The following is an 18,491-nucleotide window of genomic DNA, read 5'->3' on the forward strand; positions in this document are numbered from 1 at the left end:
ATTACATCTGAACATTTTGACTCAACAACAGAAATGTGTGTAAAGAATATTACATCTGAACATTTTGACTCAACAACAGAAATGTGTGTAAAGAATATTACATCTGAACATTTTGACTTAACAACAGAAATGTGTGTAAAGAATATTACATCTGAACATTTTGACTTAACAACAGAAATGTGTGTAAAGAATATTACATCTGAACATTTTGACTCAACAACAGAAATGTGTGTAAAGAATATTACATCTGAACATTTTGACTTAACAACAGAAATGTGTGTAAAGAATATTACATCTGAACATTTTGACTTAACAACAGAAATGTGTGTAAAGAATATTACATCTGAACATTTTGACTTAACAACAGAAATGTGTGTAAAGAATATTACATCTGAACATTTTGACTCAACAACAGAAATGTGTGTAAAGAATATTACATCTGAACATTTTGACTTAACAACAGAAATGGATATATAACATTAGGAAAACAACAATTATTGTCATACAAGGTGAAGATAACGAACAGTGATCAATCTCATAACTCTCATAACTCACTATCTATTTTGTATTGCTTGTAGGAGTTATGAGATTGATCACTGTTCGTTATCTTCACCTTGCATAAGCAATACAAAATAGAAAGTCGGGCAAACACGGACCCTTGGACACATCAGAGGTGGGATCAGTTGCCTAGGAGGAGTAAGCATCCCCTGTTGACCGGTCACACCCACCGTGAGCCCTATATCCTGATATACTGTAAACGTATTATATTTGGCGTGTACGATATTTGGCGGAAATCGTTTTTTCAACAAGTTAGCGTAGATTTGATTTATCGCATTCCTGAATTACTTTAAACATCTAGATTTACGGATGGCATTTAGCGATGTACTTGATTTAGCGGAAGCTGCGTTCCTCCAAAGGCGCTAAATAGAATACACAGCCAAATGTAATACATTTACAGTATGACGTATATATATGATATATGTAATATGACGTAACATTAACATTTGAAGAAAAAAAGATTACTGTAGAATGACATTTAAAATAGCTGATGCATTATTTCAATTACAATTCAAAACGTAAATTTTGAATGTGACTATCTTATTCAAAAACAAATATAAGAAATATACTAATAACAAGCACCAAACTTATCTTCCCATGAATTGCTTCACGGTTTGCCAGAACAGCTTCTGGCCATTTCTATTCATTGTCCACTCCACGTGCGATACTGAATTTAGAAGTACCTTCAGAGATTTATTGATGTGTTCAGAATGAATGTCCTGTAACAGAATCAGCAATAACTTGTGTCCACCTCCGTCAACCAAAGTATGATTGGCAATGGCGGTTTCGTACTTACACCATTGATCGTCCATGAAATTATTGGACAACACCAACATAAATTTTCTGCTGACTTCAATGCTTTCTAAAATGTCATCTACAAAGATTCCACCCGGTAAAATATCTCTCTCGTGCAGACAAAGCTTGTACTTGTTATTTCTTTCCACCATCTGAACGAGTTCAGACATTATCCATTTCCTATCATTTGTGTTATAGGCAACAAAACCATCATACAGGAATTCATCATCTGTAAATCTTTTATATCCCATTGGTTTTCTGTTTTTGCATGTGTATATATAATATTTGATGTCCCAACGAAACTTTCTCAACAGAACAATAGTCACAATCACCAATGAGACAAATGCAAACGAAATGCACGCGAGGATGACATAGGGACTTATTTTGTGACATTCGGATATAGGATCAAAGTTTGCTATACTTTTGTCTTTTAAGTCTGATGGAGAGGCGCAAATGTACTGAGCAGGATATCCAACAGTTCTATTTTGGTTGTTTTCGACCCAGAGTCGGAACCATTCAAGCTGGCATCCACAGTCCAATGGATTGAATGATACATCGATCCAAAAATCCTTCTTCTTCCAAAGTAAAGCCGACAGAGAAGACTCCTTCATATTGCTCAAACGATTGCCACGCAAAACCAATAGTTTCAATGTAGTTAAATTTTGAACAACGCTTTTTCGGATTTCCTTTATCCTGTTGAAACTGAAGTCAATAGAAGTTAAGTTTGTAAAACTATTTAGTGCAGTCATTTGCTCGATTTCACCATTAACAATAGCTAGATATGACAGATCCTTTAATGGTGATAACATCTCTACTACATCCGTTTTGGATAAACCGGTGTTCATTATTTTCAATGATTTTATATTTCTACATTCAGAGAAAATATCTGCAAAGCCTATTAAACTATTTTGCACCATACGTCCGATAGAGAGTGTCCGGAGTGATTTTGAAGATAATGACCTACTATCTAAAGTGACTCCATGCAAGTTATCGATGATCAAAATTTGCAAATGACTCAGACTCAAAAAGGAATACAAAGAAATTTCCTGAAATGAAGTATGTGATACGTTTAAGAATTCAACATATTTCAGACAGAAACCCTCTTTTATAAAATTTGCTGTTTCCCGGATATCGTTCACTGCCAGATGCAATGTTTGCAAATTTGGGAAAGCAGGTATACGTCTGGCATAGTCTAGACAAAACCCGGGGACCTTCTTAAAATAATTGTCTGTAAAATTCAATTCTTGTAAGGAGGGTACCGAAGTATTGGGCAGTATATAGTTTGAGATCAAGTTGTTCCCTAAATCGATTTTGCTGATATTGGTTAACTTAGCGAAAGATTTAAAAGAAAAATATCGTATGCCACAAGACCGGATGACTACTTCCCGCAGACTTCTCAACCAACGCGTTAGAAATACATTATTATTTCTTACAGGAAAAAGTCTAGAGTCGAAAAGAGTTCCTGACATGTTAAACACTCGTAAGCTCGACTTTCCGAGATATTTTATACCATTATTGATATCCTTCACATTCAAATTATTAAATGATAGGTCGAGGTATTCTAATTTTTCTAGACTTGCGAAAGAGCGTTCCGAAATATTTTTCATCTGACAGTTGTCCATTACCAAATTCGTAATATTGAAATTTGTAATAGGATCAAATGTGTCATTCCTGAGAATGTGAAACTTATTTCTTGACAATATGAGAGTTCTGATACTGGAAGGTAGTCCTGCTGGTATAGATTGAAGATTTCTGTTTGAACAATCGGCCGTCAATACATCAGGACAAAAGCACAAGCTATCGGGACAAAAGGAGCTTTTCACTGGCCCCAAAGCAATCACCGTCAGGGCGAGGACGGAGACAATGAACCCCCTCTCCATGAGTATCTGAAAATTAAGTGAAACTGAATGAGCAAAATCGAGTCCTTTAATCGAATCAAGTAAAGACTCATCATAGATGCTTACTTAACGCTTAAGTAGCAGTAGCTAGATTTTCACATTTATTTTGAAATTGAATTTAATAACGTGATGAAGACACCAATAAAGATTTTTTCTCCGGACGTTTGTACACTCAACAACTTTAAGGGACCATATACTTTAGTATTTGCAGCATTGAAATCCTAGTTTAACATAAGCAGCTAGCATATTTGCAAAACACTACAAATGAGTTCGTTGTCAATTACAAGTGAATATATTTTTTTCAGATGAGGTTTTCAATTCATTGGGGGTGCAATAAGTCAGTAATTTTCCAATATATATTTTTTCTTCGAATAGAAGAAAAGACGGTTACATTCAGGAACAAGGACATATAATTTGATTTTCTAGAAAAATAAGACGGTTAAACAGGGAAATAAAAAAACTTTGAAATTATTTTCTGTGAGCGAGATTTATATCCACACTTATAAATTATCAGATAGGAAAATTCTAGATTTGTAAAGACAAAGCGTTTGATTAGCTAATCAATTTAGAAATAAATATACCTTGCAGCAGCTGATACTTGTTTCATGTAGAACTAACATATCTCATGACGTGTGTTTGACACTTGTACATCTACATGTATATGCCGTGTTTTTTTTTTTTAAATTACGTGTAGATACAATGAAATGTATACACATGAAAATATTCTAAAATCAAACATTAAGCGCCCTAACTAACAACCTCAAATATCCCCTTATAGTCTCTTGTCCTAGAAGTTCTTCTGTAACTGTAGATTAAACCACATACCTTTCGTTTGGAAACTGGAAAGGTTATTCGCAATGTGGAATATCTAAAACTTCAGGTTTACCTCTGCCTTTAGATATTGTACAGTTTCCTGAAATTTAACAAAGCACATTGAGAAAATAAGTGTGGTACGTTAATCGTTCATTTCCGGGTTAGCACTTGTTCTATAATTAAAGCGCTGAGTATGTTGAAATCTGAGTGACTATATAAACATGTGATATAATTGTATTGAATCATACCAAAAGCCTTCAGTGACAAATGCCTTTGGGTCCGATAACATTACATCCAAATTGATATATATACATGTATATATTACCAGAAGGGACACGAACCGGGCGTGTGTCTTGAGTGTGCAATGTGGCTTCTTACACATATGTCTATGGAGATTATCATTTCGCAGATATTTTTATTAGTTGTATTCTTCTTCAACGGTCTATTTTCCATGAAAGTTATACAAGTTTCACTTTCCTCAATCTGAAACGAATGAGGTAATTTAAACACATTTGTTTCCTTGACTTTGAGCGAGAGTAGAAATCCACGAATGATTTCGGACAACCTTCGGACTTCCCTGATTAAGAGATGACTATCACATGCCTCTCTCTGTAAGTGAGTGTTGGTATTTTTGAGGTTTTGTATCCTCATTTCATCGTTTCTGACTAGTACGTTCATTATGTTTGTATAATGATTGTTGAAGTTTAATTGAAGAACATCATGTTTTCTAACTTTGATATATTCTTCTGACACAAAACGACAAGTTTTGGATAACAAAATGTAACGCAATATTTTAAATTCAAGATGAATTAAGTATTAAAAAACTAACGATAACGAACAGTGATCAATCTAATAAACCGTATGAAGAATATGAAATTGAGAGTTGGACATAAACGGACCCCTGAACATCCGGGAGGTGGTTTAGGTGCACTAAAAGAAGTAAACATCTCTTGTCGGACCGTCACACCCGCCGTAATCCACATACTATTACGACTAGATAAAGCTTTACTGAAGTTAAAACTTGTTTGATGTCTTGTAATTCCGTTTGCAATGTTCTGCAACATAAAAGGGTGAATAACGAACAGTGATCAATCTAAACTCCTAAAAGGAATACAAAGTAGAGAGTTTGGCAAACACGGACCCCTGATGGAGGTGGATCAGTTGCCTAGGAGTAGTAAGCATCCCCTGTCAACCGGTCATACCCGCCGTGAGTCCTATATCACGATCCTGTACGGGTGTATGTAACATGTTAGTATCTTTTTATAGGTATACAAATAAGTCAACAGGATTGGATCTAATGTTCTAGATTTTAATTAATGATATGTTTTGATAAAACATCGCCCAAATATCAAAGAAATAGAATGCTTCTTCTAAATGCTTGAATACATAAATATCCACTTGAAGTATGGTTTAATTGTAGTGGAATTAAAAACCTACCACAATCCCCATCATTACAGATTAGTAATACTGAACGAGCTACCCAATAGCAATCTCAAATCGAAATAGCAATCTGATATGGACAAGAAACTGCAAAAAGACATCAATGAAAGGCAATGATACTAAGTAAAGCAGTGATAAAAACTACCCCAAATGCATGAAAGGTTAAGATAACGAACAGTGGTCAATCTGATAACTCCTATATGCAATACAAAATAGAGAGTTGGGCAAAATCGGACCCCTGGATATACCAGAGGTGGGATTTATACAGGGTACTAGTAGTGAGACTGAATTAATTACAGAAATGTATCTACGCAATGTAGTAACACTAAAAAAATATTCTGAGATTACTATGAAAGAAATACACGTCCCCTACTGGCGCCCCAAGTTATTAAGCGAAGTTATTATATGCAGAACATGTATATTGGTAGATTGGAAGAGAGAGTGGATATCATATATGTAATACCAGGAAGTAGTTATATTTTCTAGATCTCATACATAGATGCAGCGAATCCGAAGGACTCGATAACAAATTGATATACATTAGATTATGAATATCAAATTACAGGAGTTATGAGATTGATCACAAATTATATGAAATATAAGATATAGTATAGAACTTAATTCTGTCAACCATGAGGATAAGTGTAACAATTTTAAAAGAATAATTCAACTGTAACCAGAGTGAAACTTAAAGTACATCTAGTAATTCAATAACCACATAAAATCACATTCCTTAACTTAGGCATTGTAGAATAAAGTCTGGAAACTACATTTGGCATAAGGTCGCATGAATTTGTAAAAGAAAAAACACCAGTCTAATGTGACGAAACTTAAAAGTTGATTGGTAACCGTATATTAGTAAATCACATATTCTCATCAGGTAACCACATATCAAATTTCAGATTCCCAAGTTAGATCATAGTGGAAAATGATTCGGAAAACAATATTCGGCACAACATCCCATAAACCTACAAAAAAACCATTCAACATTCAAATAAAACACACTCGATCTATCAACAAACAGTTGTAAACAACAAACCAACTGCAAATTTCAGCTTCCTTAAACGAATTGAAGCATGGTGAAAAATGCGAACTATACATGTATCAGACACAAAGTCCCATAAATCTCGCAAAAATCACTCAATTGTGATGAAACGACATTTCTGAATCTGTAAACCTGCAATCGTAAACTACATACCAACTTTCAGCTTCTTAAGTTACAAAAAGTGTGGAAAAGCTAGTGGGACAGAAAAGACTGTTAGAGAATGTTAGTGGGGCAGACAGACAGAAAAACGTTAGTTGGACAGACAGACTGACAAACGAAGAAACCTTTAGTTCTTTTCAATAGTGATGCTAACAAAAGTGATCCTTAAAAACGACCCTAACCGCATCTACACAGGGTAGTGACACTAAACAAAGTAGTGATACTAACAAAAATTATTATTCCAAACACATCTACACTGAGTAGTGATACTGAAGAAAAATGACCTTAAACGACTTTACACAAAGTATTGATAATAAACAAAGTAATTATACTAAAAACTAACCCGAACGTAGCTACATAGGGCAGTGATACTAAATAAAAACTACTACAAACATATCTACTCAATTTAGTGATACTAACAAAATTACCCAAATACATCTATAGAAAGTAGTTCTACAAAATAAGCCTACCCTAAAGTCGTATACGTAGGTTAGTGATACTATCAGATTATCCACAACACATCTACAAAAGGTAGTGATACCGACAGCCTACCCCAAACCCATCTATAGCGGTCTTAATTCCAGTGCACTGCCCTACATCCATCTACACGGGTAACCATGTTAACACGTGACCCACACTATGCATTCTTCCTTCATCATAAGATCCATGTCTAGCAAAACGACTGCCTGAAGAGAATGCCAATCACGCAAACAGCGCATACACGTTAGAGGTACTGGATGTTTAACACATACACGTTAGAGGTACTGGATGTTTAACACATACACGTTAGAGGTACTGGATGTTTAACACATACACGTTAGAGGTACTGGATATTTAACACATGAAAAAGAGTTTGGGGTACTGGATATTTAACACACGAAAAGAAGTTAAAGGTATTGGATATTTAACACACGAAAAGAAGTTAGAAGTACTGGATATTTAACACACGAAAAAAAGTTAGAAGTACTGGATATTTAACACACGAAAAGAAGTTAGAGATACTGGATATTTAACACATACACGTTAGAGGTACTGGATATTTAACACATGAAAAAAAGTTAGAGGTATTGCATATTTAACACATGAAAAAGATCCCGGTAAATGGCAACACATGTATCACCCGTCAGATACATATATTTTTGTTTTCTCTTTTATCTTAATAAAATAATACTTTGCTGAATTTTCTTTTGCATGGATTTAACATGCTCTGAAGCTTAATCTCATCAAATACTCCTATTATTTCCCTTCCAATGTGAATATGAAAAACACCATTTGTGACGAGAATGTAAAAACGAGAGTAAACTACAGAGTTTAAAATGTTAATACGTTTATAGTAGATCCCTTTGTTTATTACACTTATCTCAGAGAAAGGATATTGACTTTTTTGGCCGTGGTGATGAAATAGAATGCTGATATTTTTTAAATACACGGTGATTTGATCTACCGTTCAACGATAAATCTCGGGGGTCAGACAAACATTCATCTATTTCACTAATTGTAATTAAACTGATACGTTGCACATTGACATTCATTGTTTTAAGTGTTTATCTCATCATTTTCCCTTTGGCTATTTGCTATAAGCTGCATTTGTTCGACAGACTCTTCAACCACAACATGGTCCTCCAGAGGGCGCCCTTTAGTTTCCGGAAGAAGAAAGGCAAACACACTAGAGACCAGCAAAGTGCTCCCGATCACGAAATACAATAGACCAGGAATTGTCTTGCTCTACAAAAGATATATAATGAAAGGTGAAGATAACGAACAGTGATCAACCTCACAACTCCTATAAAGGTGAATATAACGAACCGTGATCAATCTCACAACTCCTATAAGCAATACAAAATGGAGAGTTGGACAAACACGGACCCCTGGACACACCAGAGGTGGGATCAGATGCCTAAGGAGGAGTAAGCATCCCCTGTTGACCGGTCAAAATCAAGCATCGATAAACAATGAATTAACTTCACATCGTATTGTTCTTGTCATTTAAAAAAAGAAAAAGAACACTGGGTTAGGATCGCCACCATTCCTCCATTTCAGGGTAGTTCATCGAAAACAAAAGTACGTTTTTAATTGATTTTACAATACATTTTGTATTTACTAATCAAGCAAGATTCTGATATAACTTACAGACATATGAAACAATATTAAAGGTACAAGCAGTAGCTCTGGAGCAAGTCTTTAGGAGTTTATTGGCAAAATTTGTTAATAGATAAGTATAGATATTTTCTGTAAAAGAATTGTTAAATCTTCGAATTCTTTGTGATTAATTTTCGCTGGCCTTCTGTTATTCTACCGTAATGGCAAAACTTAGTCTGATTTCTGCCATTGATCAAACATACTGTCTAATACGACATATATATCTTCAGGCGTTAATCCCTTGTATTGGACACCCAGGGAAAAGTGCATAGTATGGAACCAACTCCCCTGGGGGAAAAAGCTGGAACCTATCAAGTATATGAACCTACGCTTCCCTAACGGTAATAACATCAGCACTATATACATGTAACCCTCCTTGTATTCAATACAAATTCTAAGGCCTATCCTATCCAAAAAAAGTCAAAATACCTATCTATCTATTTATTAATCTATCTATACTTACAAGGAAAATAACTTGTGGGGCCACCATCGCACCCACTCGTGAGACAGCACTGAAAAATCCGTAAGAAATGTTCCTGAAATACAGTGGAATAATAGTTCTTAGAATAGTTTTATAACAAGAGGCCCATGGGCCACATCGCTCACCTGAATCACCTTGGTTCATATAAGAAGATTTTCCATATCTATTTGCATGTAAAACCATAGTCCCTATTATGGCCCCAAACCTACCCCTGGAGGCCATGGGTTTTGCAAACTTGAATCTACACTATGTCAGAAAGCTTTCATGTAAATGTGAACTTCCTTGGCCCAATGGTTCTTGAGAAGAAGATTTTAAAAGATTTTTCCTATATATTTGTATGTAAAACTTTGATCCCCTATTGTGGCCGCATCCTACCCCAGGGGACCATGATTTTAACAAACCTGAATCTGCACTATATCAGAAAGCTTTCATATAAATCTCAGCTTTTCTGGTTTAGTGGTTCTGGGAAGAAGATTTTTAAAGATTTTTCCTATATATTTGTATGTAAAACTTTGACCCTCTATTTTGGCCCCATCCGACCCCCGGGGGCCATGATCTTAACAATTTATAATCTGCACCATATCAGGAAGCTTTCATATAAATCTCAGCTTTTCTGGCTCAGTGGTTCTTGAGAAGAAGATTTTAAAAGATTTTTCCTATAAATTTGTACGTAAAACTTTGATGCCCCCCTTGAGGCCCCATCCAATCCCCGGAGTCCATGATTTTAACAAACTTGATCTGCACTATATAAAAAAAACAACAAAAAAACAACAACAAAAAAACCGAAAAAAAAACAAACAAACAAAAAAAAGAAAAGAAAAAAAGATAAACTTTGACCCCTATTGTGGCCCCATCCGATCCCTGAGGGCCATGATTTTAACAATTTAGAATCTGTACTATATCAGGAAGCTTTCATATAAATCTCAGCTTTTCTGGCTCAGTGGTTCTTTGGAAGAAGATTTTTCCTATATATTTGTATGCAAAATTTGACCCCCTATTGTGGTCCCATCCGACCCCCGGGGGCCATGATCTTAACAATTTAGAATTTGTTTTATATCAGGAAGCGTTCATATAAATCTCAGCTTTTCTTGAGAAGAAGATTTTTAAAGATTTTTCCTATATATTTGTATGTAAAAGTTTGATCCCCTATTGTGGCCCCATCCTACCCCAGGGGGCCATGATTTTAACAATTTAGAATCTGCATTATATAAGGAAGCTTTCATATAAATCTCAGCTTTTCTGGCCCAGTGATTCTTGAGAAGGAGATTTTTTAATGACCCTACCCTATTTTTACCTTTTCTTGATTATTTCCCCTTGGAAGGTGGCCTGGCCCTTTATTTCAACAATTTAGAATTCCCTTTACCTAAGGATGTTTTGTGCCAACTTTGGTTGAAATTGACCCAGTGGTTGTTGAGAAGAAGTTGAAAATGTGAAAAGTTTACAGACGGACAGACGGACAGAGGGACAGACGGACGAACAGACGGACGGACGCCGGAATACGGGTGATCAGAAAAGCTCACTTGAGCTTTCAGCTCAGGTGAGCTAAAAACAAAAACAAACTAAACTGCACACAATGAAGAAGTGCATGCAAAACTGGAACATTTATTCCATGGTTTTCATTCAAAACGGAGAACTAAGAAAATGAATATTGCAAAAAGCACCACCCCTTCAATTTTCTTGATGCAAAGTTTTGAACAAAGTTAATTACCCTATATTCCTAATTCTGAAAAAAAATTGTAAACAAGATTTCTACTTTTAGAGAATGCATATGTTAGCCTCTAAAGTTCGATGGTCGCTCCAAAGTGCGATAGTCACGCCGAAGTGCGACGTTCTGCGCCAACTGCAATGGTTTGTTGACATTCATCGTTGGAAACCTACGGTTGATTCCTGTCTCCATCACCCGTGCCTACATTCATTCATACTCGCTCGTTCTCATGAATAACATATTTAAAATATCGTCCACTGAAAGTTATCTTTATAGTAAAGGCACTTTTCAGTTTTTAAAGGTAGCATTAACTTAACTTTGCTATCACAACAAGTACATACCGTAATTGGGCTGAAAGCGTCTTTTTGATTAGACAAATTTGCTCAGGGTGTACTATAAGCGCCCAATCAATTTGCCTCAATAATTATTAATGAGAACGAGTGAGTAGGAATGAATGGACCCACGAGTGATGGAAAGAGGAACGAAGCGTAATCAACCGTGGGTTTCCGACAATGGTTGACATTGCAGAGGCCAAAGTGCGATGGTAACGCCAAAGTGTGATGATCTGACACGCCAATGGTGAGGGGGTTTAGTAACATTTGTGACGTTATGTTATTGTGATGTCGTTTGTAACGTCTTTCATAATCTAACCGAAGAAATGCAACTGCAGTTTTCACCAACGAAGGTTCTTTGTGTTGGCACCAACGTGTTCGGGATATTGTAGGAAGACATGGGTGCTTAAGATTGACATGGACGATAACAAGGTCAAGTTTACAAGGTTGAGAATTGTGAGACCAGCAAATTACATTTGTTGTCGAACTATCTTCTTCGCTTGAGCATGCTTTGATTCATGATCATGAACATTTGATACTTGTTATATACACGTAATAAATTCCTGGGGGAAGGTTATGCTATAATGCAAAACATTCTATGGGATTTCGCGTTTGTAAAGTTTGTGTTTAATAACACAACTAAACGGTAATGAAATAAATTATCATCTACTATTATTTTGCATTGTCATTTTGGTGAAACAAAACACGGTTTGTATAATTTGTACCAAAACACTATCCATTCAGTTTCACAAAGCAACGGACTTGTACCATCGGACTTTGACGTGTCACACCATCGGGGTATGGCGCAGATCATTGCACCTTAGAGTACTACATACATAAAATCTTCATCATGAATTTATGAAACATAAGAAGGCAGTTTAGAAGGTAATGAACACCGGCTTTTTTGCTATAATAACTAGAACATAGTTAAATCATTGCTGCAAATCTTCATTTAAATTCGCTCGTAATTAAATTGAAGTTTGTTGCAAGTTTGATTGAAACAATAATCGATAATGAAATGACAAAAGATACATAAAAACAACAATGAGGACGTTGGAACAATGTTGATACAATGTATGTACTTAGGAAAGCCACGCATCGTTTTTTGAAGTGTCCAATGAAAAGATGAAGATAAAGAATAATGATCAATGTCAACTCCAATACGGAATACACCATTAATGTAGATCGCGGGTTTGCTTACGTCATCGTTTTCGGGTACGCAAATCCTATGACTCAACGTTTTTTACGTGCACATTCCATTGTGACGTAACAGTTGACTAAATAAAGTGTACATGGGTCATTGACTGAATATAAAGAACGTAATACTTTACCGATATCACATAAATATTACCAACAGTTATTATCGAAGTAGAACATGCTTCGTTTGATTTTGTTGTCTTTCTTTCGTTTCCGGTGCAAAGTCTCGGCTAGTAATATGTTTTATCCTGTTACTGTATAAAGTTTAGCAGCGGAGAACTTGGGGAAGCGAGACAGCTGGCGATGTTGGGAATGCAAACACGGACCCCAGAGGTGTGGTCAGATTCCTAGGAGGAGTAAGCATCCCCTGTCGACCGATTATATTCGCCATGAATCCCATATCTTCATCAGGTAAATGAAATAATCCGTTGTCAAAATCAGTGTGTAAAGTACGGCCTAACAATAAGTGTATTTGCAAATGGTCAACGTGCGTCATTCGTTAACGATTGAATATTTTTGACTTTTTGATAACTACCATTCTTATTTTCTATTTGTTATGGAATATCATTGAGACAAGGGTGAAGCTAAATCGATACTTAGAGCGAACAGGTACATGTAGTTCCTTACCAAAATTGTAAATTTCATGATTCCAGGGGTAGGAGTTTTGGTATCTGTGGGACCAACATTGTCAATTACCAGATGTGTTAACGTTTGAACATTTTCAACTTGTTGATACATGCAAGGTACATGTAACTAGCATTTCGATTCTTTTCAAATTTGGTGTTAAGTATCTTTGGGTCAAAAGTGACATAAATTGTAATTTTCAGAAAACAATGATATGATGGCATATTTCTGTCACCAACTGACAAATTCTAAATTAGCTTTCTTATGCCATCTTGTCAGACACTTCGTCGGCTCATCAGTCAAAGGAAATTTCAAAGTTAACGTAAAACGTAAAAATAGACAGTGTTTGCTATTCATTTGTCATCATAATTTTCAGAGTGATCTGACAAGTTGACATAAATATCTGATAAGGCAAATAAGGGAACATAATCATCTGACACAACAGCATAGATACTTCTCAGAAACTAAAGTTGTGTCAGATAGTTATAACGATTTGTAAGAAAAGTATGTTAACAAGTGGATAGAACTTATACCATTTTTAGGAGATACGAGGGTACTGTTTTCAAGAGTATTAGTTGACAAGCCTACATAAATATCTGACATGTAGGCGGTAGAAATAATCTACCATGACACGAAATTATATAAATTACGAAGCCGTATAGATTACGACGCCATTTGAATTATGAAGTCTTGTAAATTATAAAACTGTATGATTATGAAGCCGTGTAAATTATGAAGCCGTATAAATTATGCAATCGTATATATATTTTACCTGATGACGGTGGGGTATAATTCTGTTGTCATGGTGATGATGGACGTCCAGGCTGCGGAAATGGCAAGTTTGGCAGTAATAGCAAGGGCAGTGACAATCAGACCGTGGTTTGGAACAGATTCAGGATCTAATAATAAAACAAGATCTATTGTAGTCTCACTTTTCCCAAACTCTCGCTCTCGAGACTTTGCATGAGCAGGAGTCTGCTACGGTTCCTATTTTATTTTTGTGATTTGAAATCGAGGTTACCAAGAAACCGATATGGTTTCTGATTGGCTGATAGAGAAAGGAGGAGGAACTGAAGTGGCAATGTTTGTTTACAAAGACGAAATTTACATTCTCAACTGAAAGACTTTCAATTATCAATGCTAAGTTACATTTTGGTTCAACACACAATAAAATAGCTCCGTTTGCTTTGTAATGAACAAAAACGCATATATCCTTATCAAGAGTAGTCATTGCTATTGTTTTGGTTTAACGCCCTCACAACAATTACATGGGAATTGTACCAGCCTCTCGCTTGTGCAAAGTCTCGAGAGCGAGAGTCTGGGGAAAGCGACACTGGATCTAATGATAAAACTGAATGCGGATCGAATGGTAAAATACAGTTTCGACTGAATGATAAAACAGATTTCAGATAATGATAAACAGAATCAGGATCGAATAACACAAATCTGTTAACTTCGAAATTAGTATGTGTAGTTGTTTCCAAGATTATTCAATCATATCCTGACACAATTAATATATCATTAACTCAACTAGAAATAGTATATAACAGCTGTGATATTCAACGTAAAACACAAAAGATGAACGGAAGGGAAAAAGTACAGCTGAAAAAGGATCAGCTGGACTGTTAAATACTTGTATATTTTGTTGTTTTTGCTGTTTATACTAAAGCTAGCTCTTTTTCAAAGACATCTTCCCCGACTGCAAGGGCCATGAAAGGGGTCGATATCACGAGTCCTCACTATCATCTCTATGACATTCAAATCATACTTGCCTAAAGTTTGGACAGTTCCCGTTGCTAAGCCGCCTAAAGATGACAATAACAGCAGAACCAAACATGTCCATCGTCTCCCAAACCTAAATATTACATACAAGCTATCTAAACAAGATTGTGAATAAGCTTCGTTTCTTTGAATATCGTTAGTGTTGCACCTGAGAGGCGAGAAAGCAATAATGTGAAGAGAATTCCAAGATTTGTTATCATATATGATCGATAATTTTTATATACACAATCATATATTTACATTAGTTAATGTTGATGATAGATCTATTCACACCACGTTTTAGATAAACATATTTATATGGAGAGGCAACTGTTAGTCGTGGTCAGCTCACGCTGTTGCTATTAAGAGTTTTCTAAATACAAACTGGTTGGTGAGACACCACGTGCTAAAGGTTCCGGGGATTTCTACTGCAGACAGAAGGAACATGTTGATATAGAGACTCCCTGATAGCTGACCAACTCCAAAAGCCAGTCCGTAGTAGGAAAAACCACAGGATATCCTGATAATGATAAAATTCTAACGAGTTGTTTCATATTGTTTCAAAATCATCCGCCATTAATTTAAAATGCAGAGAAATTAGTGTTTTGAAAACTTACCAACAAAACCACAGCAACACTGTCCTTTTAAGTAAATATTTCTCTCGGAATATATCAATGACGGAATATTTCCTGTCTTTGAGTTTGTTTTTGTTCTGTAAGGCTTGCTGGATTTTGCTGACGTCTGGTGGCGGACATCCGTTCATCCAAGCTATCTTGTTTATCACTTTCCCCGCCTGTTTTATTTTGAAGCGGGAAGCTAACCACCGAAAACTCTCTGGGATTACGCTTTAAAAGAAACAACCAATTGAATGTCTAACGATGTCCTCTATCTGTAGCCAGATGTATTAAATTGACGTAAAATTGTTTGTGGAGTGATTTCTTTCCTGTAAGAATACTTACAAAATTCCCAATAATGACGGCAAGGTCAAGGCAGCGGTCACAAAGTGTAAATGTCTCCAGTCCTTTATCAGGTAGGAGACTAGGGCTAACACGGCTGCAAATATTGGGAAGGTTGGTAGAGCTGCAATTAGTGACCGATGTTTCTTAGGAATAAACTCTATCATGTAAATATATAACGTAGCCAAAAACTGTCCGGCACCGAACCCGATCACAAATCTCAAGACAGCAAACATCTGCCACGAGACGGAAAAGGCAGCTATGAAATTCCCTATCATCATGACAACCAAAGAGAGGAAGAAGGTTAACTTCCGGCCGAATGTGTCCGCCAAATGTCCGGACAGAAGACCGGCGACTAACAGTCCGCCCATTTGAATAGTGGTGATGGTGGACGTCACCCAGTCCTTATCACAGATCAACGCCCACTACAGAAAACGGTAAGCAGAACATTACATACTGTAGCTATATTTCAGAAAAAAAAACTACTGCCTTAGTGTGCCATATTGACAACGGTTACAATTAGAATTTAATTTATTAGAAAATTTGGTATGAAAGATGAATGTTATATCATGTACTTTTCTAACTTTACAAATGCAGTGAATCATGTGATAGTTTGCAAATACAGTGACTCATGTGATATTTTAAACATAGTTTACCTCGTTAACGATGGTCTTAATTTCTGATGAAAATCGAAAATCTGAACATTGTCCTGTGGCAGATTGATTTGCTAGTGGTTTACACACCTTCATGTCCTCCAAACTCGTATTACCGAAGTAGTCAAGTGAAGTATTTGTGGTCCACGTGCACCACCATTCCGGGGTGGATCCGGCAAACTGCATCATCAGGATACTCCATGCACACGTCACTTTCACCAGAAAAGCCACAGCGATGACAATATACTGGAACCTACCAAAGCCACCACATTCTGTAATGATATCCTCCAGGACAACGTTAAGGGATTCCATTTTTATGAACAACACTCTCCCTCTATAACAAAAAACAAAAAGGTTTTAAAACGTAACGATGCAAAGCATCAATATCATAATAGAAATGCTGCACACTGATAATTCAACACTGCGTAAATCAAAAATACTACCTCCAACATACGTAAGATAAAACTGAATTGGCATATATTGAAAGATGCTAAATTGCTGGTATCTGATTGGTGTATTATTAACAACACCCTTCGTTAAATAACACCACTGTTTACCCCTAAAAGAGAGAATATTCCTACGTATGACTAACCAAGCGGGTCATATTGATGGTTTAAGAAGAAAATGTCGAGGTAATGCTTGGGTTGTCTGTCATTGCTATATAGAGGTGTTCATTCTGCGTGTGTTTGAAATCCTTTAGATTTAAATCTTTACAGATACAATCGACAAAGATCACAGAGAATTTGTATGAATTATTATGTCATCCATTCAAATTATGGGTAGCTAATAAAAACTTTATAAAAGTGCGTGTAACACACGCACACATTTTGTCACTTAAACCACACTTAAAAAGTGATTTAATAATAATGATAGCCAAGGAAATGTTTTAGTAAGCCAGAGAGGAGATTTATAGTCGGTTTGCTTAAAGTCACAAGCAATGATAATTACATTTCCCCTGAATATCTATAAATGCTAAGTTACCACTGTTGTGCGAACCATTACGAAACATTCGTAGCTGATCGCAAAAATGTTCTGGAATTCAACTTTTGATACGAGGTGATGCGAGTTAATACGTTCTTACACGATTTGTTGTGCTTTGATGTGGTGAGGACATGGTAGATTCAGGGGACACGATGTGTCACGATCTGAACACCCATTCATATACAAGCACATGCTTTCTGATAATATTGTCCCGATCAAGTTCATCAATAGACCTCCATCTCATACCATCATCACGATCCGCGTCACCTATTTTGGACGATGGTGCACGTGCACATATGTTATGATATGTTAATCATGAACCGATGCGCTGTGTTGCAATAGGATACCATTGTGATAGATATGCCTTACAGGATCAGAATTGAAAGATGATCATGGTTTGAGCTATGGTTGAACCCGAGGGGTATATATGCAGCACAACTGGCCATTTTCTAAACATTTAGAAAGTGAACAAGACAACCCACTGCGAATGGAAGAAATTGGGGATGATGACAATGTTGCAGTTTCATCATCATTGTAAGCTTGTATCACAAAACGTTTCTCAAATCAACAGCATGAAAACATACGACTTTTCAATATTTTACATAAGCATTCCACATGGTAAATTAAAAACTAGACTTTTTGACATCCTAGACAGTTGATTCTTCAACAAAAATGGATAAGGGAAATATTTTTTATGTAGTGATCAGTCATCCAAAAAAATAAAAACCTTTCTGATTCTATATACCAAACAAATTTTTTTTGAAGTTCCTCATTTATAATATCTTCGTAGTCTTTGGTGATCAGCTTTTTCAACAGTCTGTTGAAACTCTTTAGGACACCGATTGTGCTTCTTTATTAGCTGACCTGATTCTATATTCTAATGAGGCAGAATTTATTCAAAACCTCCTACATGAGAAGAAGCAATATCTTGTGGTGACTTTCAACTTGACAATT

At 36.0% G+C, this 18,491-nt stretch overlaps 2 protein-coding genes across 2 annotated transcripts; both read right to left on the minus strand.

The window, feature by feature from the left end:
* Positions 1-347: 347 nt before the first annotated feature.
* On the minus strand, positions 348-4,261 carry LOC125664252 (toll-like receptor 2 type-1). Its single transcript, XM_056152557.1, has 2 exons — positions 4,077-4,261; positions 348-3,239 (listed from the first exon to the last, which is right to left on the minus strand). The coding sequence occupies exon 2, from the start codon at positions 3,231-3,233 to the stop codon at positions 1,146-1,148; it is 2,088 nt and encodes a 695-aa protein (XP_056008532.1). The 5' UTR covers positions 3,234-3,239; positions 4,077-4,261; the 3' UTR covers positions 348-1,145.
* Positions 4,262-5,359: 1,098 nt separating this feature from the next.
* On the minus strand, positions 5,360-16,884 carry LOC130051179 (solute carrier family 22 member 4-like). The gene is made up of 8 exons (XM_056152558.1): positions 16,560-16,884; positions 15,907-16,328; positions 15,565-15,792; positions 15,333-15,467; positions 14,959-15,041; positions 13,959-14,085; positions 9,311-9,383; positions 5,360-8,433 (listed from the first exon to the last, which is right to left on the minus strand). The coding sequence occupies exons 1-8, from the start codon at positions 16,866-16,868 to the stop codon at positions 8,245-8,247; spliced, it is 1,566 nt and encodes a 521-aa protein (XP_056008533.1). The 5' UTR covers positions 16,869-16,884; the 3' UTR covers positions 5,360-8,244.
* Positions 16,885-18,491: the final 1,607 nt, after the last annotated feature.

Source organism: Ostrea edulis, chromosome 1, assembly GCF_947568905.1.
Source record: "Ostrea edulis chromosome 1, xbOstEdul1.1, whole genome shotgun sequence".
NCBI lineage: Eukaryota > Metazoa > Mollusca > Bivalvia > Ostreida > Ostreidae > Ostrea > Ostrea edulis.

Coding starts and splice junctions, on each gene's coding strand:
- LOC125664252 (XM_056152557.1), bottom strand. CDS start 3,233: ATGGAGAGGGGGTTCATTGTCTCCGTCCTCGCCCTGACGGTGATTGCT.
- LOC130051179 (XM_056152558.1), bottom strand. CDS start 16,868: ATGGAATCCCTTAACGTTGTCCTGGAGGATATCATTACAGAATGTGGT. Junction 16,329..16,559: donor TTAAGACCATCGTTAACGAG/GTAAACTATGTT, acceptor CGTTTTCTGTAG/TGGGCGTTGATCTGTGATAA. Junction 15,042..15,332: donor ACGTGGTGTCTCACCAACCA/GTTTGTATTTAG, acceptor TGTAATATTTAG/GTTTGGGAGACGATGGACAT.